General features: G+C 34.9%; 2 protein-coding genes across 2 annotated transcripts; one reads left to right on the forward strand and one right to left on the reverse strand.

Moving 5' to 3' along the window:
- The first annotated feature begins 785 nt into the window (after nucleotides 1–785).
- Nucleotides 786–5,280, forward strand: LOC145131087 (heat shock cognate 70 kDa protein-like). Its single transcript, XM_079065823.1, has 4 exons — nucleotides 786–814; nucleotides 1,533–1,759; nucleotides 1,850–2,888; nucleotides 4,695–5,280. The coding sequence occupies exons 2-4, from the start codon at nucleotides 1,543–1,545 to the stop codon at nucleotides 5,278–5,280; spliced, it is 1,842 nt and encodes a 613-aa protein (XP_078921949.1). The 5' UTR covers nucleotides 786–814; nucleotides 1,533–1,542.
- An 11,984-nt stretch (nucleotides 5,281–17,264) lies between these two features.
- On the reverse strand, nucleotides 17,265–18,467 carry LOC145131088 (uncharacterized). The gene has a single exon (XM_079065824.1). It carries the CDS (start codon nucleotides 18,465–18,467, stop codon nucleotides 17,265–17,267), a length of 1,203 nt encoding a protein of 400 aa, XP_078921950.1.
- Nucleotides 18,468–27,542: the final 9,075 nt, after the last annotated feature.

A 27,542-nucleotide genomic window follows, 5' to 3' on the forward strand; every position in this document is an offset into this window, starting at 1 on the left:
CTTATATGTAAGTTTGAAGGTCTGCAAAATTATGATGACAGGGAGAAAGGGGAGCAATGTGACGGTTATATGATTACCTTCTATTTTTTGCATTAGTATATGATTGTGAAGTAGATCTGATATGATTTTGGGTGTTTGTTTGTGGTCCTTGAAATTGTTTTTAAAGGCTCATGGACAGTACACAAAAAAAAAAAAGGTAAGAATACCTATCCGTACAAAGCACGGGGTCATCTACTAGTTGTTATTGAAAAGTAATAAATAAAGTTAACTATCATATAACATTTTATTTGAACTATTTGAAAAAATAAAAATAGTGAAGTTAAAGTCCTTCAAGAATTAATGCATATCTTGATTCGTGTAAATGTGGGTATAATTGTAATTAGACCCTTAATTTTAGTGGATTAATAAAATTCTTTAGTGCCGATTCCCGCAAAAATATCGCATGACGTGTAACAAAACCTCAATCTCGCAACTGCCCACCTTAAAATTTCCATTTCAATTTAATGAATGAAGCCAAACGAATTAGGAAGAAGGGAGCAAAAATCTCGTTTCTTAGATTCTTAGATTATTATTTATTTAATTTTATTTTTGAAAAAAATACGACAGAAGAAAAAGATAGAATATCTTCCTTTTCCAACTTTTCAATCCAAATTTGAAAGAATTGGAGAGATAAGAATTAGATCACGATTACAACTCTTGCACTTTTACCAAATTGCCCACGAGCCAAAACCTCATATAAATATAATACGGACTCATCGTTGCTATCCATTACGCGTTCTCCAAGTTTCTTCCCTACACAAGTCTGCACACAGAGGTACGTTCTTGTTACTATGATTCTATGAATATGATCTTCGTTATATGCAACTTCATTCAAACTCTTTGATTTTCTTGATCTGCAACTTTATTCGAACTTTATGATTATAAAGTCATTAGAAAAAGAACCCTTTAGCATCACTGTTGCGGAAGCTAGGGTGGGGCGTTGAATACAATCATTAGTCTCACACTGTCTATTAATTTATCAAATGACAATGATAATAAGAATGATGGTTTATGTGTTGAAATATATGAATCCAGGAATTATACTTTTTGAACGAGGAAAAACAAATAAAAGTTTATTATAATAGTAATAGAACAAGAAAAATGAGCTATTTAGTCCTGACTAAATTTATATGAGTTGTGAACAATGACTTTATTAACATGTTTGTCCTGTTCTGTTTGATGTCAGGTTTTATAGGATTCAAACTAAAAGTTTTATCAAATGCTTCTTGATTTATATATTCTGCAAAAACCTAAACAACATAAATATATTTGAAGTTGATAACTTCAAATATTCTAACTAGCTAAAAAGATTCCAACATTTGTGATTGATGAATTTGTAAGGGCCAAATAGAAGGTGTAAGGCTAGATAAAAATAAAAACTTAACTAAATAAACTTAAAAAAAGATAGACTTTAATTAGTACCTTATTCTTGTATAATGCATGGTGAGCCTACATCATAGATTCTTATTGACATTGCATATTTCTGTTCGAAGCTATAGAGCAATGGAGAATGTGGGAGGTGGAGGACCAGCAATTGGTATTGACTTGGGCACCACATACTCATGTGTTGCTGTATGGAAACACAACAAAATAGAGATCATAACCAACGATCAAGGCAATCGAACAACACCATCTTGTGTTGCTTTCACTAATAATGAACAGCTCGTTGGTGATGGTGCCAAGAATCAAATTGCAAAGAACCATGCAAATACTGTATTCAGTCAGTTTAATTACAATTTCTATGTTTTAATATTTCATGCTTTTCGCATTTTTTTTATATTGCTTGGCTCATCTTGTTATGGAATTTCAGATGTGAAGAGGCTGATCGGCAGGAGGTTCAGTGAAGCCATGGTGCAGGATGACATAAAGTTGTTGCCATATAGGGTCATACAAGGGCCCAACGACATGCCAAAAATTATGGTTACTCACATGGAAAACGAGCAACAATTTTCTACCGAAGAAATTTCATCAATGATTCTTAAGAAGATGAAAGAAGTTGCAGAGGCTTATGTAGGTCAGACTGTTAAAAATGCTGTCATCACAGTCCCAGCTTATTTCAATGATTCTCAACGTCAAGCAACCAAGGATGCTGCTACTATTGCTGGCTTAAATGTCCTTCGCATGATCAATGAGCCAACAGCAGCTGCAATTGCTTATGGTATAGACAACATGTTGGGGCTTACTGGAAAGAGGAATGTGGTTGTATTTGATCTCGGTGGTGGCACTTTTGATGTCTCTATTCTCACCATTGATGAAGTTGGTAAGTTTGAGGTTAAGGCTGTTGCTGGTGACACTCATCTGGGAGGTGAAGATTTTGATAACCGTATGGTTGATTATTGTGTTGAGGAATTTAAGAAGAAATACGAAATGGATTTAACTGGAAAAAAGAGGGCCTTAGGAAGGTTGAAAGCTGAATGTGAGAAAGCAAAGAGGGTTCTTTCTTATGCTACGCAAGCTTCAGTTGAATTAGAATTGTTGCACAAGGGTATTGACTTTTCAATGGCTTTTAGTCGTGCGAAATTTGAGGAGCTTAATATGAGTTATTTTACAAAGTGTATTGAACAGCTGGAGAGTTGTTTAGCTGATGCAAATATGACTAAAGGAAATGTGGATGAGGTGATTCTTGTTGGTGGGTCTACTAGGATACCAAAGGTCCAACTAATGTTACAGGAGTTCTTTGATGGGAAGGAGTTATGCAAGAACATCAACCCAGATGAAGCTGTTGCTTATGGGGCGGCAGTTATGGCTGCAAACTTATCTGGTGATACTACCAAAATGATAAAGGAGGTGATGGTAACTGATGTCACTCCCTTGTCACTTGGCATTGAGACAAAAGGTGATATAATGACTGTTGTGTGAGTGTAAACCTACTTGGGTGTGAACCTGCCATGAGTAGCTGTATCACCCTCTTTTGTTGACAAATGAATGCCTCCTTTGTTGACAATAAGAACTCAAATGGCAACTTCGTATGTTCACATAATGAACACAATAAATGGTAGCAGTAGTAATTGTAGGCTTGTTTAAATATAAATAGAGGCTCTAACCTCAGTTGTAAGACACCACCAACAGAGAGTGTAGTGTGTAATACTTAGAGTGAGTATTAGAGGGTTGTTTCTTTTTCTTGTAATATTGAGCGTGTAAGCTCTTCTCTTTTGTTCTAGTTCTGAATAAAAGTGTGTTTCAACCCCAACATGTTGTCATCGGAAGGAACACTCCTGTACCTGTGAAGAAGACCCACAGTTTTGTTACATCTGAAGACAACCAATCTAGTGCAAGGATCTCAGTGTACCAAGGTGAACGGTCTAAATCTACTGACAACTACTTGTTGGGATCCTTTACAGTTTCCGGAATTCCACCTGCTCCAAAGGGAGTCTCACTAATATCACGGAAAAACTTACTGTTACCAATTATGGTGGAAGAATATCCAAGCAAGAGGTAGACAAAATGATGAAAGATGCCGAGAAGTTCAAGGTTGAGGATCAACGGTTCAAAAGGAAGGCAGAAGCATACAATGCATTGGATGATTGCATATACGACTTAAGGAAGAAGATCAAAAGTAATGATGTGCCCCCAAAGGACATGAAGAACATGCATTATGCACTTGCTGTAACGATGCAATGGCTCTCTCAGGGCAGAGTTGCAGAGGTTGAAGAGATTGAGCGCAGGAAGAAGTACCTGATCAATTTGGTATCTAGGTTTCCATTTCGAAAAACTTAACCGGGGTTTTTTAGCATTCCAACGGTCTAGATTAAAGTTAGCCGAGATTATTATTACATGGTGTTAGAAGTCGTTGACAAGATCCATATCAACATATGAATGGATTTTAAAGATTTACTTTTTGAAGGTAAATTAGTGTTTAGATATTATTGAAATTTTTTTGTGTCTTCAAAAGAAACAGATAAATTAAATATAAGGGAGATTTATGCAATTGGCCCTGAAAAATATAACTTTTCTTATTATTATTTCATACAAAAGCTAGTAAATTAAAGGAATTGGCCCCGAAAATATAACGTTTCTTCAAATTCATTTTTATTCCATACAAAAAATAGTAAGTCAAAAGAATGATGAATGTTATATAGTTTAAGAGTTGGATCAATTGTCGATGAACAAGGTCGAAGCACATGACCTGCTGATCAAAGATACATGGTCGGTTACCTTCTTTTCAAAACATATACAACCCGTTCTCAGAGTTTTTTTAAGGAAATAAAAGGAATGAAAGGGGAAGAAAAAAAATGTTTTGGAGTTTTTTTTAAGGAGGGAAGTGTAGGTTTTAACACAAAAAAACAATTTGTTTGAAAACAAAGCAATGGCTAGAACAAGAATGAAAAATCGGAAATATGAGAGAAGAGGAGAAGAGTAGAATTCTTAAAAGTTAAGCTTTTCTTATTATAAAAATTGAAAGACAACTAAAACTATTTATCGGACAAAATAAAATTTGCTTAGAAAACAAGAAAGTAGACACCTAATCTAATTCAAAGTAAATTTACCATAACTAGATTAAAACTTCCTAGACTCCTTCTAACTTTTGGATTACTCCAACATTCTCGCCTTAATCCGAAATCTTCACGTCTTTCACTCCAGGCAACTTTCACATTTCTTCAAGCTTCACTTGGTTCATAGGCTTGGGCAAGATGTCAACTTTTTTGCTTATTTATGGTTGTTATCCCATGGAACATTGCTATACCTACGAAGAAAACCACCATTGTTTTTGCAGTCAAAGACAATCAATCTCGTGTGAATATAAAGGTCTACCAAGGTGAACGCTCTAAAGCTACCGACAATTATTTGTTGAGATCATTTACAGTTTCTGGAATTCCACTTGCTCCTATGGGAGTCTCACTGATTGAGGTTTGCTTTGAAATAGATGATAACGATATCCTCATTGTTACAGCTAAGATAGTATCTACTGGCAAGACAGTAAAACTTACTGTTACCAATTATGGTGGAAGATTGTCCAAACAAGAGGTAGACAAAATGATGAAAGATGTCGAGAAGTTCAAGCTTAAGGACCAACAGTTCAAAAGGAAGGCAAAAGCATACATTGGCATGGATGATTGCATATATCATTTAAGGAAAAAGATCAAAAGTAATGATATGCCCCCAAAGGACTTGAAGAACATGCAATATGCACTTGCTGAAACAATGCAATGGCTCTTTAAGGGCAGAGTTGCAGAGCTTGAAGAGATTGAGCGCAGGAAGAAGTACCTTTCTTTCATATCTAGGTTTCCATTTCAAAAGTAACTTAAGGAGGTCTTTTTATTAACATGCCAACTTTCATTGTTTGCTAGTCTAGATACAAGTTAGGTGAGATTAACATTATATGGTGTTAAAAGTCATTGACAAGATTCATCTCACCATATGAATGGATTTTAAAGACACTTTTTGAAGGTAACTTCAATGTTAAGATTTAATTGAATATCTTTCGTGTCTTTTAAAAAAAATATAAAATATGAAGGGAGATTTATGGAATTGCTCCTGAAAATATAACGTTTTTTGAAATTCATTTTTATTCCACACAAAAGCTAGTATATTAAAGGAAGGATGAATTTTTTTTTTCATTAGTTGGATCAGTTGTCGATGAACAAGGTTGAAGCATACCCACTAATCGAAGATATGTAGAGATCCTAATTATGATGGCATATGGGGAATTGAAAAGATTTAGTGAATCATGCAAACATTAATAACACAATGAGTAAATAAAATCATTTAAGCTCTATTAGAATAGTAAGAGTAATAGTGGGTTTTGTTCTTTCTCTCACTAAACTAACACTCACAATTGGGTCTTACAAGTTCTTAAATAATGGGAGTCATGCACTTCCTATTTAAAGGAAAGACTCAACTCATTTACACATACAAAAGGGTAAGTCACATCCAAGGAGAACTTTGCATCCTAACATTCTCCCCCTCAAAGTTAGGATTGGATGTCCCGAATTCAGTTTCCAAACGAGCTCGCACGATCAAGACCAACTCTCCCTCGAAGTAATACTGGTCTTCAAATCCGCAAATAAATACCCGAGAAGCTTCGAATACCCATATCTACATTCTCCCCTTTTTTATAATCAACAAGTGATTATAAAACGCACAAAGGAAGAGAAGCGCTAGAGGAATAAATTTGACGAATCTCCCCCTCAATGTGTGCCAAAAATGAAACAGTGAAAATCTTGCACGAAAAACAATCACGAAATGCAAAGAAAAATTTCCAAATTTTGTGAAAATTTTCGACTTTGGGGTGAGAGTTGCATGAATTTCAAAAATTTGGGTAACAACTGTCAACTTTGTAATTCTGCAGGGACTCGTTGTGCCAAAACAGCTTCCAGTGCGAAGCTTTACCCCAAATGTGAAACTAGGCATAAAGTGTCAATTCGCAAAAGCTTTAGGGACCTAACATGAAAAATCTCCGTATATTCTCATAATTTTAGCCCAATGTCGAAACTGGGTAAATTCTGCCATTTCGCATAATTTGTAGGGATTCAAAGTGAAAGTTCTGCAAACTGCACAGATTTTGCCCCCATGTCGAAAGTGGGTGAAAATTGTCAATTCGTTGAAATTTCATCGAACGATACCACACATACATCTCGATCGACTAGATACCCACACATCGAAACTGAAAAACTTAATTCAAAATTGTTGTTTGTCTTCTTCCCTTTCTCCATTAGCAAAAGTCAAATCAAACACGAATCCAATTATCGAATTCCAGATCCTTTTTAATCAATTTTCAATTCAAAATTCATATCGAAACTCCACATTCATAGCATCGACATTTTATCACGACTATTACCTACCTATCTTCCAAAATTAACCCACGAAGATAACTCTTACAATTCATTCATAACAAAAATCCTCCAATTGCAATAAACTTCAATAGAGAAGGCGAATGACGAACATCACACTTCGATTATGATACCAATTTTGAGTTTGAAACTTGACGTTGACTTTGAACCAAAAACAAATACATCAACAATTTCAATTCAGAAATCAATCAACAATTATTGATGAAATGTTGAAGCAAATTTCTTGAATGAAGTCATGAATCAAACAAGAAAGCTTGAACTAAACTCAAATCTTGATGAATGATACATGAATTTGAAAACAGATGGCATAATTGAAATATGATTTCAGAAACAGTTTGGATATAATAAATTGATCACGAACAGCTGTAATCTTGTAATTTGATTAGGCTCATAAATAGATGAATTTCATGAATTGGGCTCAAAATACGATTGAATGAACAGTGAAGATCAATGATTGGGCTTGAATGTGGATTAACAAATAATGATCAGTAATGAATTTTGTTTTGGGCTTGATCTAAACAAAAATAATTGGATCAACAATGGGGTTGAGACAAAATAGATCCAATGAATCAAAACGATCAACAATCAAAAATGGAAAGCACAATAAAAAAATTGATTAAATTCGAGTTTTAAGAAAAACCTTGATTGTTCATCTTCGGTCTGAACATGAATTTTTCGGAATCCATTTGAGAACTTGAGACACCTTCTTGATGATTCTTTTTTCCGTCTGCAACACACGAATCAATCATTGAAGAACTTGGTTCTTTTGTTGGAACAAGAAAATCACCAATCTTCACATTATACCACCCACAATGTGTGTTGTACAAACCATTCTTCGTGTTCTTCAATGATCTAGCATCATTTTCATAAGAATCATCAACACTTTTGGGTTTTGAATTCAAATTCATTGCAACACTTGATGATTGTTCCTTTGGAACCCAAATTTGCTTCGTAGATTTCGGATTCATGACAACTCTTGAAGATTTTTGTGAAGAAACCCATTTGTTTTTGCTTTTGATCTTCTTCTTCTTTTTCTTCCTTTTCATCTTCTTGGATCTTGAGGATTTGAATTCAAGAACAATTCCATTCTTGACAACTTTAACTTTGCAAGTTTGAATCAAATCTTTTTGGAGTTTGATACATTTGAACTTCTTGGATTAAAGGATTTCGATAAGGCATCATTCCTTCAAACGAATCACAAACATTCATGCACTCATCAGTTTGAACTCCAATTAAACGAAGAACTTTCACATTTTCATCAAAATCACATTAAATTCCAATTTCTTGAATTCAACAAACTTAAGAACATGAAGATCATTTGGGTCTTCAATAAGAGAAACATAATCCTTTTTGAATATTTCTCTTTCTTTTCCTTCCTTTTGATTTTCACACCAAGATAACATATTCATGATGATTTCAATCGAACTTCCAATCTTCGAAAGTGGTTGAAATATTAATCTTCCATGATCATCTTTCAAGCCTCCATAGGAAATCAAATTTTCCCATGTAATTAACCCACCTTTTAACAATAATCCATAAAATTGTTTCTCATTGATTTTGTTTTTGACATCTCCAATCATCACAACCGAAGAATTATAAGCCAAATACATCATGATCACATGAACTTGGATTTTTCTAGAGAGAGAAAGTGAATATGAATGAAATCTCTAGAGAGAGAAAGTGAATATGAACCAAATTCTAGAGAAAGAAAGTGATACAAACAAGTATTCTAGAGAGAGAAACTCGAATTTTGGATCAAATCAAGGAATAAATTCGATTTCTAGAACACAAACTTTCTCAAAGTTTAAGAACTCACAACAATGAAGATTCACTCAAATCAAGTAGTCATCATGGATCAATTCTTGAGAGCTTCAAGAACACCCGCTCTGGTACCAATTGTAGCGATCCTAATTATGATGACATGTGCGGAATTGAAAAGATATATTGAATCATACAAACATCAAGAACACAAGGAGTAAAAAAATCATTTAAGCTCAATTATAAAATTAAGAGTACAAATGGGTTTTGTTCTTTCTCTCACTAAACTAACACTCACAAATGGGTCTTACAAGTTCTTACATAATGGAAGTCACTCACTTCCTATTTATAAGAAAGACTCATACACATACAAGAAGGTAAGCCACATCCAAGGAGAACTTTTCACCCTAACAAGATACATGGATACAACTCTCTCGGCCTGTATTTTCTTATGAGGTATTCGATATTCCTTCCTTCCAAAAGATATAAGGTTTCCTTGTCAAGCTTCTTTGGGCGTGGATCATTTACTTTGTAAGAAAAACAAACCACCAAAAAGTTGAAAGATACTTTTAATATAAATAAAATAATATATTGCACATGTTTTAATCCAATGTCAATAAATAATACTAATAACAAGAAAGGATGGCAATGCTACACATGGATTGAGAGTGTATTGTTAGGCGTTTCAAAGCTAACAAATAAAGGGGTAAAAATAACTCCTTAAACACTACTACTTTGTATTAAAAATATAATACAAGGTAAATAGGGTCGATCCTCAGAGACACGAGATAAATGTTTATACCGTTTTTGCGTAAGGTACTAAATGAGATCACGAAAGAGGGGGGGGGGGGTTTAGATACAATGATTCAAATAAAAGACTGAAGTAATAAATAGCAATTGACTACGTAAAGTAAACTCAAGATTTGTAAGTACTCCAACTCTATGCAAGACTAATTAGTAATGTGATCCAAAATATGAGATGATATTTGTTTAATTCCATCTAAGTTGGTATTAGAAATGCTAATAAGCTCTAGCACTTCACATTCACCATTTTTAATTAATTAAAATAAGCTCTTTAATTAATTCTAATCTAACTAACCTAATCAAAACAAGTTCTTAGAATGGGTGAAAGATTGCATAATGTTTTATGTGAATTTTACCAACAACATTCAATACTCCTCATAAGCTTGGGAGTGTTAGAATGTGTGAATTTGATTTGTACTAGAATCATTGCAAGTAGTATGATTTAATATTTGTTACTTGTTCTATTTTGCAAAACAATTACGGATTTTGTATAGCAGATAACATGAGTGATTTAACCCTAACTCAATTGGCCAAAAAGAACTAGAATTGAAATCAAACCTTCAATTAAAACAAAATCAAATTCACTAGATAGCATTTAAAACAAACACCAAGTCAAATGATTGAAATCACACACACAATTGTCAATACATGAAGTTGGAGAGTTAATTTTCTAGCCACTCATGACTAGAACAAGCATAAACCTAGAAATTGAAGTTAAAGTCTGACAAATTAAAATCCAAGTGAAATCCAAATGTTTTCAAGCATCAATTGTCTTCAAAATCCTCCCAAAATCGCTTCCTAGAACTTACAGAAACGACTCCCCTTCTTCTGGAACCGGTTGCCCCATTATAGAAAGGAGAAAAACTGATTTAAACTGACGACCTTGTTTACACGGCCCGTGTAAACTAACACTGCCTATTTACACGGCCGTGTAAACACAAAAAGTATATTTCTCAATTCGGCCAGGTCTTCGAAGTACACTGCTCATGAGTATGCGTTTACACGGCCCGTGTAAACTCAAGGCTTGCATTTACACGGCCGTGTAAACTTCTGTAAAACTGAAATCTTCATTTTCTTGAAATCTCCCTCCTCGATGCTCCAGTAGTCCCGAAACTTCATCCATATCTCTTATTCATCACCTCAATTAAGATCCTACCTTCAAAAGTCCCTGAAATATCACAAAAGTGTGTGGATGAAATTGTATCATGAAAAATCCCAAAAAATATGCAACATGCATGAGTTTAAACCTAAATGCAATGCACTTTTATGGAGTAAAACTACAAAATGTATGCATGAAATGCACCTAACAAATCTCCCCAAGCTTGAACCTTTCTTGTCCTCAAGAAAGAACAAGAAAAATTTAAACTAGAGAAGATAAAATGAAGGAGAAGAAAAGAAAATCAAAAACAAAACTTTTGAAACTTAATGCAAGAAATCAAAACAAACATGAAAAAGAATCCAACCCAATTAACCCTGTTTTTGTACCATAGTTTAGAATGCACCTGTCGTGCCTTGAGTCAACTTGGCTTTAATCTCAACTTATATAACAATATAAATAAGACTTTAGCCACTCCCTAATGCAACTCAACAAAATCAAAGACTACAACACTTGTTCCCTCTCAATATCATCAAGTCAATTAATGGAACAAATTATGGTCTTACTCTCGTGAAAATTGTGTATGACAAAACATGCTCAATCATCTTTGTTTCACAAAATATAACAATGACCGACTTCAGCTATTTGTTGATTAACAACAATCTTTTTCTAAAAAGTACCTTCTAAAAATTCCCTAATATTTACCCAGATTGGTTACAAATTTCAAACCACTTACACCAGTCAAAGTAATTAACATTCAGTCCCAATGTCATAAGTTCAAATCCAAGTCCAAAGGAATCTTTTGGCAGCCAAGCATTTTTCTTAAACATATTATTCAATTAAACTATAAACACAAATATATACAAACTTTCTAATTACATTTTTCTACAAATAAAGCTCATGGCTTTCTTTGAAATCCGTGTAACGGGCTTCCAACCAACACATCCAGATCAAATGACCTTAGTGTGCTAGATTTAAAGAGATCCCTCGGGTTTACTTGCCCGAACCTCAAAGGCCACAGATTAGCTTTATTTGCTATTATTAAGTTCATGACTTTCTATGGAACCTGTGTAGCGAACTTTCAACCCAATCAGTCCCAAACAATTTAGCTTTAGGCGATTAGGTGTAGAACACCCCTCAGAGTTTACTTGTTCGAGTCCCAAAGGTCACAGATTAACTTAATAATATATTTTTTTTACACACACACACACATATATATATATATATATATCTAACTAAGATAACACATAACACTCTTAATAATTTATTTATTTGGCCTATTTCTTTATATTTTCGTCCTTGACTTTTCTATTGTAGGACATCTCACGGTCTATTACCGTGAGGGCTTCTAGACATTTTTCGAGGGACTGAAGTTAACATGCAAAGACCCGTAGGTATAGTTTGAAATATGTCCCCAAGCAAGGTATATAAAAGGGAATGAGTAGAAATGACTTTTTAGAGCGCTGGAAGGCTTGTGACATTGAGATTTTATATTCTTTTTATGAATTTTGAATTTGGCATTTTTAGTTCAATTGAGCATTTACTACTCATAAGACCAGTCATGCGTCCCAAAGAATTGACTCATACCTGCTGTTATGCTCCAATGTTGACAATCTTCTCACTTTCTGTTTTGCACAAGTAGCTTCGGGAGGTGTGTTCGTGTGCGATTAACTTGCTTTTAGATTTTCAATAAAAAGAGCAAGTCTAATCTCAAGGCATACGACTTACTTACCGGCTCAACTGTTTTGAGAAGATTCGGTTGCTTGGGATTGGATCAATTTTTTTTTTAAACAAAAGAATGCAATGCAAAAATTTAGATGCAAAATGCAAAGAAAATAATAAAAATTAGAATAGAAAGAAAATCTTTTTATTATTATTATTATTTTTATGCAGAAAAAAAAATGAAAATTAATGCAATATGTACAAGATTACATGCAACCTACATGCAACGGGATTTATGCACGGATGGATGCCCCTCCCCAAGCTTAAAATAAGCATCGTCCTCGATGATTGGAGAGAGGCATAGCCGGCCTATTGAGGGTCGGGCGGTGGTGGATGTCAAGGGAACTGTGAAGGATAATCAGTAGGATAATATGGAGGCCACTAGGGTTGGATGATGATGGTTGCTGCTGCGTAGGAAGGACAAGTACTCGGTGAATATCGCTTAACAAGTGATGAATGTTTCTGTTATGTTGCTCCTGAACGACCCACCGTTGATCTTGCTCGGCCCATCGCAGCTCTTGCTGGGCCCAACTCTCTTCCTGAAGATTACGGTAGTCTTGAAATTCGGAAGTATTTTCAGCAACACCCGTATAAATCTCTCCTACCTCCTGCTGTAAGCTCGTGTAATGGTGGTCTAAGCGTGCAAATTCGCCCATGTAAATATTGTGTTCAGGAAAAGGAATGTGGCGAGATGAGCTGGAAGCACCTGCAGTTGTAGTTGGAGCAGGAGGATTAGGAATGGTGGTTGGAGGTCTACGGGTTACAGTAACACCCAAGTTGGATTGAAGGTGCCAATTAGTAGATGGGATGTCATTGGCCAAGGCTAATATCTTCTTAATTCGGCTGTCGATGCGTAAATATTCTTTACCATCGATGGTCCAATGAACATCCCCATTCGGATTGCGGTGAAAGAGGTGCATGGTTTCCATAACATCAAGTGATAAACGAGTACGACCCGGAATTATATTGGTTAGATTGTTGGGTAAATGGAGGCCAAGATGTTCAGCTATAATAGAAACCATGCCTCCACAATGAAGCTGGCCACCATTGCTCATGGAGTTTCTTAGCATTTTCTAAATTACCCAACAACTGAAATGAGGAACTTCCTCGAGCTTGTTAATCATGCACCACAAGACTTCCAACTCTTTATTGTTTGCTTTGCTAATCTCTTCAGAAATGATCCGGTGGGTGACCTTAAGAATCGGATGATGATACTGGAGGCCTTTGTCGTGCCCGACTGAAACTCGTTTTCACAAGAGATACTTCTCCAAAGTCTTTCGCAGTTTTGCTCAAATATAACATTTTTTCTTCCCTTTGTTGTATACACATCCCTTTTCGCCTTTGGAGCACGAATAATATCACAAAGGATGTCAGCATGAATCTTATGGGATTGATTGAGCAAACGGAAAGTAAGGATATGTGTTTGGTAATCAAAGGTGATGGATGACAAGAGTTCCAACATGGGTGTTTGATAGCTTAAAGCATGGAGATTCAATAGACCCTCCCAACCAATGTTCTTCAAGAGCTTGTGGACACCTTTATAGATATGAAGGTCTTTAAGGGCTTGGATGTCCACAAATTTTTGTGCCCCTTTTACCCTTTGAATAAGGCTTGCATACAAAATCTCTTGTTGATTGGACTCAAAAATAAGACCAAATTCATAGGGGTTTTTCATGGAATATTGGTCGTGTTCATCATTGTTCTCTTGACCACCCATATGTGAAGTCCCAATTCTAGCCCTTTTTCCACGGGAAGCCATTGCCCAAATGAATTCAACAAAGTTTTGCACACAATGTTGGACAATTTTTGAACTCTAAGGTATGCACAAGAACTAGCAATATCACCAAAAATCACCCCAAAAGAATGTGGTTCTAACTATATGCACAAAGTAAAGAGTTTGGAACAATTATACCAATTTGTGTTTGAAAATGGTGGTAGGGTGATGTCCAATGCTTTCCCCAAGCTTATCCTACAATAAATTACAAACATTAGGTCGAGATTTGGAAACCAAAAAATTCTAGGGTTTGCTCAAAAACCCCCAAAATCGGCCATTATATGGTGAAAGTGATATGCAAGACAAAGAAGATGAAGAAAAGAGAAGAATTTCATACCTTGGAGCTTGATTTTTGAAGCAAAATTGAGGAAGATTGAATGTTTTTTAGGGTTTTTTCGAAGGGGACAGTAGGGAGAAGAGAATGCGCAGGTTGTGTGAAAAGAATGAGCAACAAAAGTCGATTTTAGCCTTAAAAATTACCCAGCTCTGTTTTTACGTTTACACGGCCCGTGTAAACAGAAGGGAAAAATTTACACGGCTGTGTAAATTAGGCATCTGATATGTGTTGGCCTGGTCATTTACACGACCCGTGTAAAACGTAAGCATACGTTTACACGGCCGTGTAAACCTCTATAAAGGCCAAAAAAAATTATTTTTTCACTTTTTGAAATTGCAACCCGCTACTCCACTATTGCCCAGAAAATGATTTGTTACCCTCTTTAAACATGAGAAACAACTTGGAAGCTTGAAAATGAAGAAATTACGATGAAAAATTAAGAAATGACAAAAATACCCCCGGGTTGCCTCCCGGTTAGCCGCCCATTTTTAATGTCGTTGGCTCGACTTGGACCCCAACTATTTGTCAATCTTGATACTTTAGATCCGTTACTTCCTCCAATTCTTCGTTTTTTACATGAAATCCTTCATAATAAGGCTTCAAACGATGACCGTTTACCTTAAAGATGTTCCCGGTTTTCTCACTTGTGGTTTCTTGCGTGAAATCATTTTGTCATGGTATGCTTTTGTTCTTTCTTTGTAAAGAACTTCATTTTCATATGCTTCATTGCAAATCTCTTGAAGCTCTTGTATGTCAAGCTTCCTCTTCTTTCCCAATTCACTTAGATCCATATTGAACTGTTTGATTGCCCAATAGGCCCTATGTTCCAACTCAACGGGTAATCGACATGGATTTCCGAAAACAATGCGATATGGAGACATCCCAATTGGAGTTTTGTATGCAGTGTGGTACGCCCACAAAGCATTATCAAGACGTATACTCCAATCTTTCCTTGTTGTATTCACAGGTTTCTCCAAAATACCCTTGATTTTTTGATTTCTCACTTCGGCTTGTCCATTGGTTTGTGGGTGGTATGATGTGGAGACCTTATGAGTAACACCATACTTCTTCAACACAGTTCCAAGCATACGATTGCAAAAATGTGTACCACAATCACTGATTAGGGCCTTTGGAACACCAAATCTGGAAAAGATGTTAGCCTTCAAAAAATCTATCACAACTTTTGAATCGTTAGTACGGGTAGCTTTTGCTTCCACCCACTTAGAAACATAATCCACAACCAAAAGAATATAAGTAAAACCCGAAGATGATGGAAAATGTCCCATGAAATCAATTCCCCAAACATCGAAAATATCACAAACTAAAATGGGATTAGGGGGCATTTGATTCTTTGAGCTTAAAGAACCCATCTTTTGAAATTTATCACAGCTTGCTCAAAAAACATAAGAATCATGGAAAATACTTGGCCAGTAAAATCCACTTTCGAATACTTTTCTTGCAGTTCTTTGAGGACCAAAATGCCCTCCACAAGCATAAGAGTGACAAAATGTTAAGATAGAAGGTACCTCATGTTGATCCACACATCGTCTAATCATTTGGTCAGCACAATATTTCCACAAATATGGCTCATCCCAAACGTACCTCTTGGTTTCTTTCTTGATCTTATCTTTTTGCCATCGAGTCAAATCTGATGGAAATTGATTTGTGACGATGTAGTTCACAATATCAGCATACCATGGGGCAACTTTTGCTGAAAATAGGTTCTCATCGGGAAATGCATCATGAATGGGAGTCGAGTCATCGGTAGAAACAATCATGCTAAGATGATCAGCTACAAGGTTTAACTTTCCGCTCTTGTCCTTGATTTCAATATCAAACTCTTGTAAGAGTAATACCCATCGAATGAGTCTAGGCTTCGAATCCTTCTTTGCAAGTAGATACCTAATAGCTGCATGATCAGAATAAACAATGACTTTAGAACCTAGCAAATACTTACGAAATTTATCTAAAGCAAAGACAATAGATAGCAATTCTTTTTCAGTTGTTGATTAGTTGGCTTGTGCACTATCAAGTGTTTTTGAGGCATAGTAAATGACATTAGGAACTTGATCTTTTCTTTGCCCCAACACTGCACCAACTGCATGATTGCTGGCATCACACATGATTTCGAAAGGCAAACTCCAATCTGGTGATTGAAGTATTGGTGCTGATATTAACAACTTCTTCAACTGATCAAAAGCTTGCTTGCAATCCTTGGAAAATTCGAATTTTGCATCTTTTTGTAGGAGCTCACACATGGGACAAGATATCTTGGAAAAATCTTTGATGAATCTTCTATAAAATCCTGCATGACCAAGAAATGAGCGTACCTCACCAACACAAGTGGGATAAGGTAAAGATTTGATGACATCTATTTTTTCTTTGTCTACCTCTAGCCCCTTAGAAGACACAACATGACCAGGTATGAGACCTTTATCAACCATAAAATGACACTTTTCATAATTCAAAACAAGGTTGGTCTCAATATATCTTTGCAAAATCTTTTTCAAATTGGCCAAGCATTCATGAAAAGAATTACCATAAACTGTGAAATCGTCCATAAAATCAATGATTTCCTCAACATACTCCGAATATATGCTTACCATGCACCTTTGAAAAGTGGCGGGAGTATTGCAAAGTCCAAAAGGCATCCGCCTATATGCAAATGTTCTGAAGGGACATGTGAAAGTGGTTTTTTCTTGATCTTCGGGTGCTACGGGTATTTGATGGAAACCGGAATACCCATCCAAGCAACAATAGTGAGTTTTTCCCGCTAACCTTTCCAACATTTGGTCAACGAAGGGAAGTGGGAAATGGTCTTTCCGAGTTGAGGAATTGAGTCTTCTATAATCAATACACACTCTCCACCCGTTTTGCACACGGGTGGGGACTAATTCACCTTGGTCATTCTTTGGTACAACTTGGACCGGGCTTACCCACTTGCTATCCGATATGGGATAGATCATCCCCGCATTCAACAACTTCAAAATTTTCTTTCTTCACAACCTCTATTATTGGAGGATTCAAACGCCTTTGAGCTTCTCGGGAGGGGTTGTAATCTTCTTCCATAAGGATTTTGTGCATGCAAAGTGAAGGACTTAGCCCTTTGATGTCGGCTATAGTCCACCCAATAGCTTCCTTATACTCCTTCAAGGTGGTGACAAGCTCTTCTTCTTCTTTTGTTGATAACTTTGTGGAGATGATCACTGGTAAACTCTTTTTTTCTCCAAGATAAGCATATTTGAGATGCTCGGGTAAAGTCTTGAGTTCCAATTCAGGTGCTTGCATAATAGATGGAACAAGTTTCTCATTAGGCATTGGTAATTTCAGCTTTGGAACATCAAACCTCATTTTCTTCTTTTGGTCCATGCAAGATACAACTTCCAAAATCTCTTCATCAATTTTGAATTGGTTGGAAAGTTTTTCCACTTCATCCTTTTGAAGATTCCTGTCTAAAATGAGAGCTAACACGTCGAGATTAGACAAATCAAAACACTCTTCGGTTAATGGTTCAGTAACATCCACAAAATTCAAAGATGAAATATCACTTGGATATCTCATGGCATCATAGATGTTAAAATTTATCACTTCCCCATCAAATTCCATGGATAATGTACCATCATAAACATCAATTTTTGTCCTGACTGTTTTCAAAAAGGGTCTTCCTAGAAGAATTGAACTCAAATTTAGTGAGTCATCATCATCCATGTCAAGGACATAAAAATCTGTTGGAAATACTAATTCATTCACTTTGATAAACACATCTTTTAGCACACCTTTTGGATGTACTAAAGATCTATCAGCAAATTGAATGATTACCCCAGTCTTCTTCAATGTGCCAATATTTAAGGTTTTAAAAATAGAATATGGTAAAACATTGATAGAAGCTCCAAGGTCTAGCATAGCTCGTGGAACATGAATTTTACCAAACTTGCAATGAAACGTGAAAACACCCGGATCCTTACATTTTTGAGGTAATCTTTTCTGTAACACTGCAGATACATTTTCACCTGCTTTGACAGTTTCATTCCCTTTCAATCTTTTCTTAGATGTGCATAATTCCTTAAGGAATTTAGCATACCTAGGGACTTGTTTGATGGCATCAATAAGAGGAATATTTACCTCAACCTTTCTGAACATCTCCATGATTTCATTGTCTTCCCTTTCACGCTTTGACTTGCTTAACCTTGTGGGAAATGGAGGAGGAGTGACTTTTGCTTCAATGGGAACTTGCTTTGAATGTGCTTTTGACTTCTCTTCTTCTTTTTCGAACTCCATCTCTTCTTCTTCTTCTTCAATCATCTTTGGACCTTCATATTCGTTGCCATTTCTCAAAGTGATGGCACATGCACTATGCTTTGGATTCTTTTCGGTTTGTGCCGGTAGTTTGCCTTGTGACTCTAATTTACTCACAGAAGTGGCGAGTTGAGGTCTCATTTTGAAATGTTTGAGTACTTGTGGCTAAACTCTTGACAATGTCTTCCAAAGACATTCCTGATCCGCTTGAACTACTTCCTTGATGCATGTTTTGAGGTTGGAATTGAGATTGATGAGGAGGCTGATTTTGCTGGAAATGTGGTTGATAATTTTGTTGATGATGCATTTGATTTTGAAACGGAGGTCATGCTTGAAAATATGGTGGTCTTGGCTGAAAACTGTCATTGGGTTGGTGCCAATTTGGATTACTTCTTGCTGAAAGTTTCCTTGTTGTTGACTTGAGAATCCCATAGCTTGAACCGGCTCTATATCTTCTTGTAACATTGGACACATATTAGTGGGGTGTCCAACTTGTGTACAAATACCACAAGGTCTAACTGCCGGTGGTTGCACACCCTTATTCTTTGCAAGCATCATCACTACTTTAGTCAACTCAGAAAGTTGGCTCTCAATTTTTGGGGTAGAAATTTCTTTCACTCCTCTTGGTGTATCACTGTACCATTTTTCTTCTTGAATTGTATGTATGGACTCTTCTGCCATGTTCTTGATAAGAGCTCTGATTTCTGTTGGAGTCTTATCAGCTATTGATCCACCACTTGATGCATTGAGTAATCTCCTATCCCAAGATGACATTCCCTCACCAAAATATTGCAACAATTGATACTCTGAAATCAGATGTTTTGGACATCTTGAACACAACTTCTTGAACGGTTCCCAGTAAGTATGCAAAGCTTCTCTCTTTTGTTGCTTGATACCAATAATTTCTCTGCGTAAAGCTGAAGCACTCATTTCTGGAAAATATTTATCCAAAAACATCCTTGCAAGTTCATTCCATGTTGTGACTGACCCTGGTGGTAAGTCATATAACCACTCCTTAGCTGAATCTTCTAAAGCAAAGGGGAATGCCCTTAACTTGATTTGATATTCTGTAACTTCATGTGGCTTCATGCCCACACAAACGACATGAAATTCCTTAAGGAATTTATGTGGGTCTTCATTTTAAAGACCATGGAATGAAGGTAACAAGTGGATGAGTCCAGACTTCAGTTCAAAGTTTATTGCTGCAGGGTAATTAATACACAAAGGTTGTTGGGTGACATCTTGAGTGACCTACTTTCTAAAGGTTTGTTCAGGTGGTGGGTTTGGAGGATTTTGGTTTCCTCCATGGTTGTCTGCCATGGTAGGAGTAGGTGAAGATGGTGGGGTGGTACTTTTGGATGTTGGTGAAGATGTGGTTGATGGGTTTGATGAAGAAGCTCTGGATTGTTGTTGTTTCTTTAAAAGTTTGGCTTGCTTCCTTCTTTGATTTGCAGATTTCTCTATCTCCAAATCAACTGGTAAAGGTGTACCTGTACGAAAAGATATTGGCATAAACAATTAGTACTACCGTGTCCCCGGCAACGGCGCCAATTTGTTAGGCCTGTCAAAGCTAACAAATAAAGGGGTAAAAATAACTCCTTAAACACTACTACTTTGTATTAAAAATGTAATACAAGGTAAATAGGGTCGATCCTCAGAGACACGAGATAAATGTTTATACCCTTTTTGCGTAAGGTACAAATGAGATCACAAAAGAGGGGGGGGGGGGGGTAGATACAATGATTCAAATAAAAGACTGAAGTAATAAATAGCAATTGACTACGTAAAGTAAAATCAAGATTTGTAAGTACTCCAACTCTATGCAAGACTAATTAGTAATGTGATCCAAAATATGAGATGATATTTGTTTAATTCCATCTAAGTTGGTATTAGAAATGCTAATAAGCTCTAGCACTTCACATTCACCATTTTTAATTAATTAAAATAAGCTCTTTAATTAATTCTAATTTAACTAACCTAATCTAAACAAGTTCTTAGAATGGGTGAAAGATTGCATGATGCTTTATGTGAATTTTACCAACAACATTCAATACTCCTCATAAGCTTGGGAGTGTTAGAATGTGTGAATTTGATTTGTACTAGAATCATTGCAAGTAGTATGATTTAATACTTGTTACTTGTTCTATTTTACAAAACAATTACGGATTTTGTATAATAGATAACATGAGTGATTTAACCCTAACTCAATTGGCCAAAAAGAACTAGAATTGAAATTAAACCTTCAATTAAAACAAAATCAAATTCACTAGATAGCATTTAAAACAAGCACCAAGTCAAATGATTGAATTCACACACACAATTGTCAATACATGAAGTTGGAGAGTTAAGTTTCTAGCCACTCATGACTAGAACAAGCATAAACCTAGAAATTGAAGTTAAAGTCTTACAAATTAAAATCCAAGTGCAATCCAAATGTTTTCAAGCATCAATTGTCTTCAAAATGCTCCCAAAATCGCTTCCTAGAACTTACAGAAATGACTCCCCTTCTTCTGGAACCGGTTTCCCCATTTTAGAAAGGAGAAAAACTAATTTAAACTGACGACCTCGTTTACACGGCCCGTGTAAACTAACACTGCCTATTTACACGGCCGTGTAAACACAAAAAGTATATTGCTCAATTCGGCCAGGTCTTCGAAGTACACTGCTCATGAGTATGCGTTGACACGGCCCGTGTAAACTCAAGGCTTGCATTTACACGGCCGTGTAAACTTCTGTAAAGGTGAAATCTTCATTTTCTTGAAATCTCCCTCCTCGATGCTCCAATAGTCCCCGAAACTTCATCCATATCTCTTATTCATCACCTCAGTTAAGATCCTACCTTCAAAAGTCCCTGAAATATCACAAAAGTGTGTGAATGGAATTGCATCATGAAAAATCCCACAAAATATGCAACATGCATGAGTTTAAACCTAAATGCAATGCACTTTTATGGAGTAAAACTACAAAATATATGCATGAAATGCACCTAACATGTATCTTGATAAACCATATTTGAACCTCTCATTCTCACCATCTTCAGAGGACTTTTGAGAAAAGGGAAGCCATAATGTCTACAAATCTGAAAAAAAATAAATAAATAAAACATAAAATCTATTTCTAATTCCATGTAAAATTTATAAAAAAAAAGAAGAAGAAGCAAAAAGAGAGATCACACTGCACATGGAAGTAAATATGTTGAGGTCCTAGTTCAACCAATACAACAACTAGCAAAAGAAGGTAAACATAATATAAAAAATAATAAGAAAAAAAAACTTTGATTGTTGTATACCTTGAAATTAGACTGTCAAAATCAGATAAGGGAACTAATATGAACCTGATCCCACCAATTCTATACCATTCTTGAATCACATGGTCTCCATCCTCTGAAAATGCTTCAACACATATCCCTGAATGTAGTCCTTGATGGATCCATGTATTTGCTATAAAATACCATGGAATAAGTCACCAAATTTCATTAGATGGGTTATTAGAAGGAACCCTCCAGACCATACAGATTGCTAATCAAAGTTTTGTTTACATTTTTGAAATTTCAAGTAAAGAGCACACCATAATTCCTAGCCAAAGATTTGCAAAGTTGAATCCATTGAAAGTTGGAATGATGACAGATAAGCAATTGAAGACAGTTAGAGAAGACAATATACCTAAAATATTATAAGAAAATCGTTCCCTAAATAGTAGTGTTAGGAATCAGTATTAATTATAATTGCATATTCAAAATATATTTATGGCATTCTAATCAAGACATAAAAATGTACTTTTCAAAATCCAAGTAATACCAATGTATTATTTTTTGTTCTGCTTAGAGTAATTTATGTTTTTGGTGCTTGAGTATATATATATATATATATATATATATATATATATATATATATATATATATATATATATATATATATATATATATATATATATATATTCAATTTTGGTCAAAAAAATAATATTCTTTTGCAATCCTGGTACTTATTGGTAGGGATGAAAATTTGGCCCGAAAACCCGAACCGAACCGAATCGAACCAAATTAGACCCGAATAAGCAATTCGATTCGGTTTTCGGGTATCTATATAAGGCTTATTCGTTTTTCGGGTTATTCGGTTCGGGTTACCCGAATAAGGGTTTATTCGGTCCAAAAGGACCGAACTGAATATGAAAAGTCACATTTTTTTCCTAACACGCTTATTCGGTCTTCTTTTTTATCGATCGTTACCCAACAAAACCCACGTAATACACCAAAAAAATCAACGAAATTGAATTCGATCATCCGTATTACACCAAATCGACAGTAGCGTATTACACCAAATTGACGAGTCGACGACATTACTCTTTGATCGATTGAGGTTTTTCTCATCCTTGCGACATTACTCTTTTAGTGTTTAATTTGTTTCTTTAAAAAAAAATTTATGAAATCATAAGCTACAAAAGTCATACAAAATACAATATTTATAATCACATTGTAGATGTTATTTGTAAATGTTATTTGGGTTATTCGGGTTATCTGCTCCTTAATCATCTTGTACATGTTATTTGGGTTATTCGGGCCGGAACCGAACCGAACCGAATAATACCCGAACCAAATCGAACCCGTATTGCTTATTTGGTTCGGTTTTCGGTTCATACAATTACCCTTATTCGGTTTTCGGTTTATTCGGGTTCGGGTCGGTTCGGTTTGGTTCCGACCCAAATAACATCCCTACTTATTGGATTATCTTTTATTTATTTATTTATTTGTAATAATTCCCTTGGTCCTAAAAAACAATTATATTTTTGTGACCAAAATTCTAAAATCTCTTAACAACCAAAAGAGTCATTTTAAATAGAGCATGGTTCAAAGATATTGCAAATACCTCAAATAAGAACCAATATTGCAAAACTCGACTTCTTATTACTGAATTATATTTTTGTTCTTTCTTACTATGTGTTTTTAGATCTTTTGAATTTTGAAAATCTACCTGTTATATTAATAAAATATACATGGAGATTGTATGTGGACAATAACAATTTTTTTTCTTTTGTATTGCATGTTACCGGTACCTAACATGATACTTCAATTTTAAACGAAAGCAGATTTCTATTTCTTTGAAAAATCTACCCAAGTACAGTAATATCATCTTTCCTTTATACTTATTGTTCATTGTTTTTCTCATCTGTCTATACTCACCGTTCATTTCTTTCGTCCTCCACCTCCCTTATTTCATGCCATCTACTCATCCCCGTCGTTTTTACCTCTTACAACCACCATCAAATAATTAAATCTATTTGAATCCTTTTAGTTCAATGAATAAGGCAAACACTTATATACAAATGTCTTCCTTTTTACTTGTTTCATATAATTTATAGGACTAAATGTATGAACTAGCAATATACTTTCAATTATCACAACATTCTACTTTCATTTATTTCTATTACAACATTATACTTTCAATGTTTTTCTTATTAAGGCAATGTACTTATAAAAATTTCCAATGTTGGATGCTATAATAAAGAAATAAATTCAAAGTACATTGCTATTTACTACGTTAACCACCTAATTATGGAAAATATACTAATTGGTAATGTACTTTGGTTTTTGGTAAAAAGATCAAAATAAATTGAAAAAATAAAAAAAAATAAGTATAAATTGAAAGTTGATTGCTATTTAGTTCATTTACCACTTAAATATGGAAAAATGCAACAAATAGCAATGTACTTTGGTTTTTGGAAGAAAAATCAAAACAAATCACAAAAAGCAAAAAGAAAAATATGTAATGTAAAAGTACATTACCACTTTAGGTATTCATGAGACATTACCATTAGAGCCTTCATCCTGCTTTCCTTTATTTCTAATACAACATTATACTTCCAATATATTTTTTTCTAGTTAAAGCAATGTATTTAAAAAAACTTAAAATGTTGTAATGAGAAATGAAATTAGGATGCTATAATAAACAAATAAATACAAAGTATATTGCAATTTAGTGAATTTGCCACCTAAATATGGAAAATAGCACCATAAGGCAACATACTTTTGTTTTTGGTAAAGAAACCAAAAAAAATTACAAAAACCAAAAAAATGTGTAATTTAAAAGTGGATTGCTATTTAGTGCATTTACAACTAAAATATGGAAAACATAACAAATAGCATCATGGTCAAATTACTAATCCTTTGATCTAACACAATTATCAACTCCGTGATCAAGTGAACAAAAAATCATGCAAATCAGTGTTTAGTTCGAATTAGGCAAGACTTGAATAATAAACTAATATTAGTAATCATAATACCAATTATATACATGAATTGTCATCACATATAAGCTCACACATTAAAGTTACCAACTTTTCTATTTAACCCTAGGCTTATGGTCAAAATCCTAGTAATAAAAATCTAATGATCATAAATTCATATGATTCAAGCACATCAAGATAAAATGATCATCTAATCCCAATAATACTCAGCAATAAAAAAAAAATATTGAAACTTTAACACATGAGGGTCTTTAACAAGCAGACATAATAAATGAAATAAGAATAAATAATTTGAATAGCAAATCAGTGTTTCAACTACATTTTCGGCGTTCAATATATGCACGGAAAGGTAACGGAGAGCCGCACACAAATATGTAGTTACTTTGGACCAAAAGCATATCAAACTAAAATCCTTAGTTCATGCAAGAAACCCAATATCTAACTTTTCCTCTTTTTACCCTTCGGTCCAACACCATGAATTAAGAAATGACCAGAAACAGGTGTCACAAACTTGATATTACAATTTCATATTAGAAATTACAATGATATTATATAATTAATAATTAATTTTGTGATTAAAAAATTTAATGTATTTTTAGTAAATAAATAGAAACTAGTAACTGAGCCCATGCTTTGTTGCGCGTTTTTACATATTTTTGTTGTGTATTAGGAAAGTAGAGGACGAAAAATTATATTATATATATATACACTATGAGATGGGGGATAAACATGAAATTTTAGAAAATGAAGAAGTGAAAGTGACATTTTACAAAGTTGAAAGGTGGATTAAAATGATATTTTAAAAAGTAAAATGATGAAAGATATTATTTTACAAAATAGAGGGTTTACAAATGACGGATTATACATAGTTGTGGAATGAAAGATTAAGGGGGTGAAAGTGACATTTTACAAACTTAAAGGTGGAGGGGGTGAAAGTGATATTTTAAAAAGTAAAGTGATGAATAATTTTATTTTACAAAATAGAAGGGTTGCAAGTAACCGATTATGCAAAGTTAAGGGATTATAGTTGCATTTGCGCATTGACATATTTTTACATTGTGCATTAATAAAAAAAAAGGGGCGGAAAATGTATTCTACAAAGTAGATGAGGGAAAATCGTATTTATATATACTACGGGATAAACACGAAAGTTTAGAAAATGGAGTGAAAGTGATATTTTACAAAGTGGAAGGTGGAAGGGGTGAAAGTGATATTTTAAAAATAAAGGGAAAATATAGTTTTACATAATAGAGAAGTTGCAACTGACGGATTATACAAAGTAGGGGTTGCAAGTGACGGACTATACAAGGTTGACAGATTAATATCGCATTAAACACTTGTATATTATGCATTGCAAGTTGTAGTTTTAGTTACAGTACAACTCGCTCACACATGATAATTTGGTTTTTGTATATATTTATACTAGTTTGATGAGAAACTAATGGTGTACCCAGGCCGGTTATTTGAGATAACCCCATACCGACCCGGGTCCCCCAAGATGAGCAGTAAAGAACCACAGCCCGTCACGAACGAATAACCATACACGAATCTCGGAATCATATCCCAGAGATCATGCAAAAGGAAGGATACGATGCAATAAAATAATAAAAGAACAAAAGTTGCACTTCCCTACGGACCAGGTAATAAACGAGGAACCGGACAAAGCCATGAACCTGCAGAACCACAAAAAGCCTGTAAAAACTTTCAGAAGCCTGGTAACGAGGTATGCAAAAACTAGGAGCAAGAAACACCATATAGTATATCAAAACATTTCTCATGCCCGCAATCTAACTTGGGCGTCAGAGAGTAATACCAGGGTCCAAGCCTCGGTATGGCTTCCTAACCCAGCAACTATTTGTTTCGTGCATAGCAGATTCCCGGATGCTTATTATACATAATCCTTAGATGAAGAGCTAAACATGCACCTGGAATTCGCCGTAACAACAAAAATACATAAAAACTGATATGTCCATATTTATACATATATACTTAGGCATTATTTTAATACATTTTAAGCTACATGTTGGTTATTTGCAAAGATATTTGGTTCTTATTGAGTTAAATTATATTTTGCAACCAAATATGACATTCTTGAGGAAAATGCACCAAAACGACAAAAGTTGGAACCTGGAAGGACAAGAGCTGAGTTGGGAGCTTAATGGAGCTTAAAAGAAGAGAAAATTAAGTCAAATACAATCTCACGGCCTGAGTCTTTACTTCTCACGACGTGAGTACAAACTCTTCCAGAAGATAACTACGCGGAATGCAGTTTCCTCACTGAATACGATTTGAAGTAGAGCTCACGACATGAGCCATTACTGCTCACGACGTGAGACGCGATAATTGGAAAACTATAAATACTCCTTCACCTATCAACTTTGGGGAGGTTGGATCTGATTTTCTGGAGAGATACTCGATTTTAGAGGCTAGAGAGTTGCGGAAATTAACCCTTTGGAAGAGTGAACACTTGGAGATTGAAGATTTGAAGATTACACATCACATTCGGTTTGTATTAGATAAACAATATCGAATTCTTATGTTTTTGTGTACTTACTTTCTGCTATGAATAGCTAATCATTAGGCTTTCGTTTAGTGTAGATGAACCATAATACTATGTGTTAGTTTCTAACTTATAATTGGATTTTATGAAGTTGGTTAATGCATGTGTTTGATTTTCATTACCTA

Source organism: Lactuca virosa, chromosome 8, assembly GCF_052849685.1.
Source record: "Lactuca virosa cultivar CGN04683 chromosome 8, Lactuca_virosa_CGN04683_v6, whole genome shotgun sequence".
NCBI lineage: Eukaryota > Viridiplantae > Streptophyta > Magnoliopsida > Asterales > Asteraceae > Lactuca > Lactuca virosa.

Excerpts from the sequence above, each read along its gene's own strand:
- LOC145131087 (XM_079065823.1), top strand. The coding sequence starts at position 1,543 with ATGGAGAATGTGGGAGGTGGAGGACCAGCAATTGGTATTGACTTGGGC. Across the intron at positions 1,760-1,849 it reads CCATGCAAATACTGTATTCA|ATGTGAAGAGGCTGATCGGC; the intron begins GTCAGTTTAATT and ends ATGGAATTTCAG. Across the intron at positions 2,889-4,694 it reads ACAAAAGGTGATATAATGAC|GGTTGTTATCCCATGGAACA; the intron begins TGTTGTGTGAGT and ends TTGCTTATTTAT.
- LOC145131088 (XM_079065824.1), bottom strand. The coding sequence starts at position 18,467 with ATGGAGATGTTCAGAAAGGTTGAGGTAAATATTCCTCTTATTGATGCC.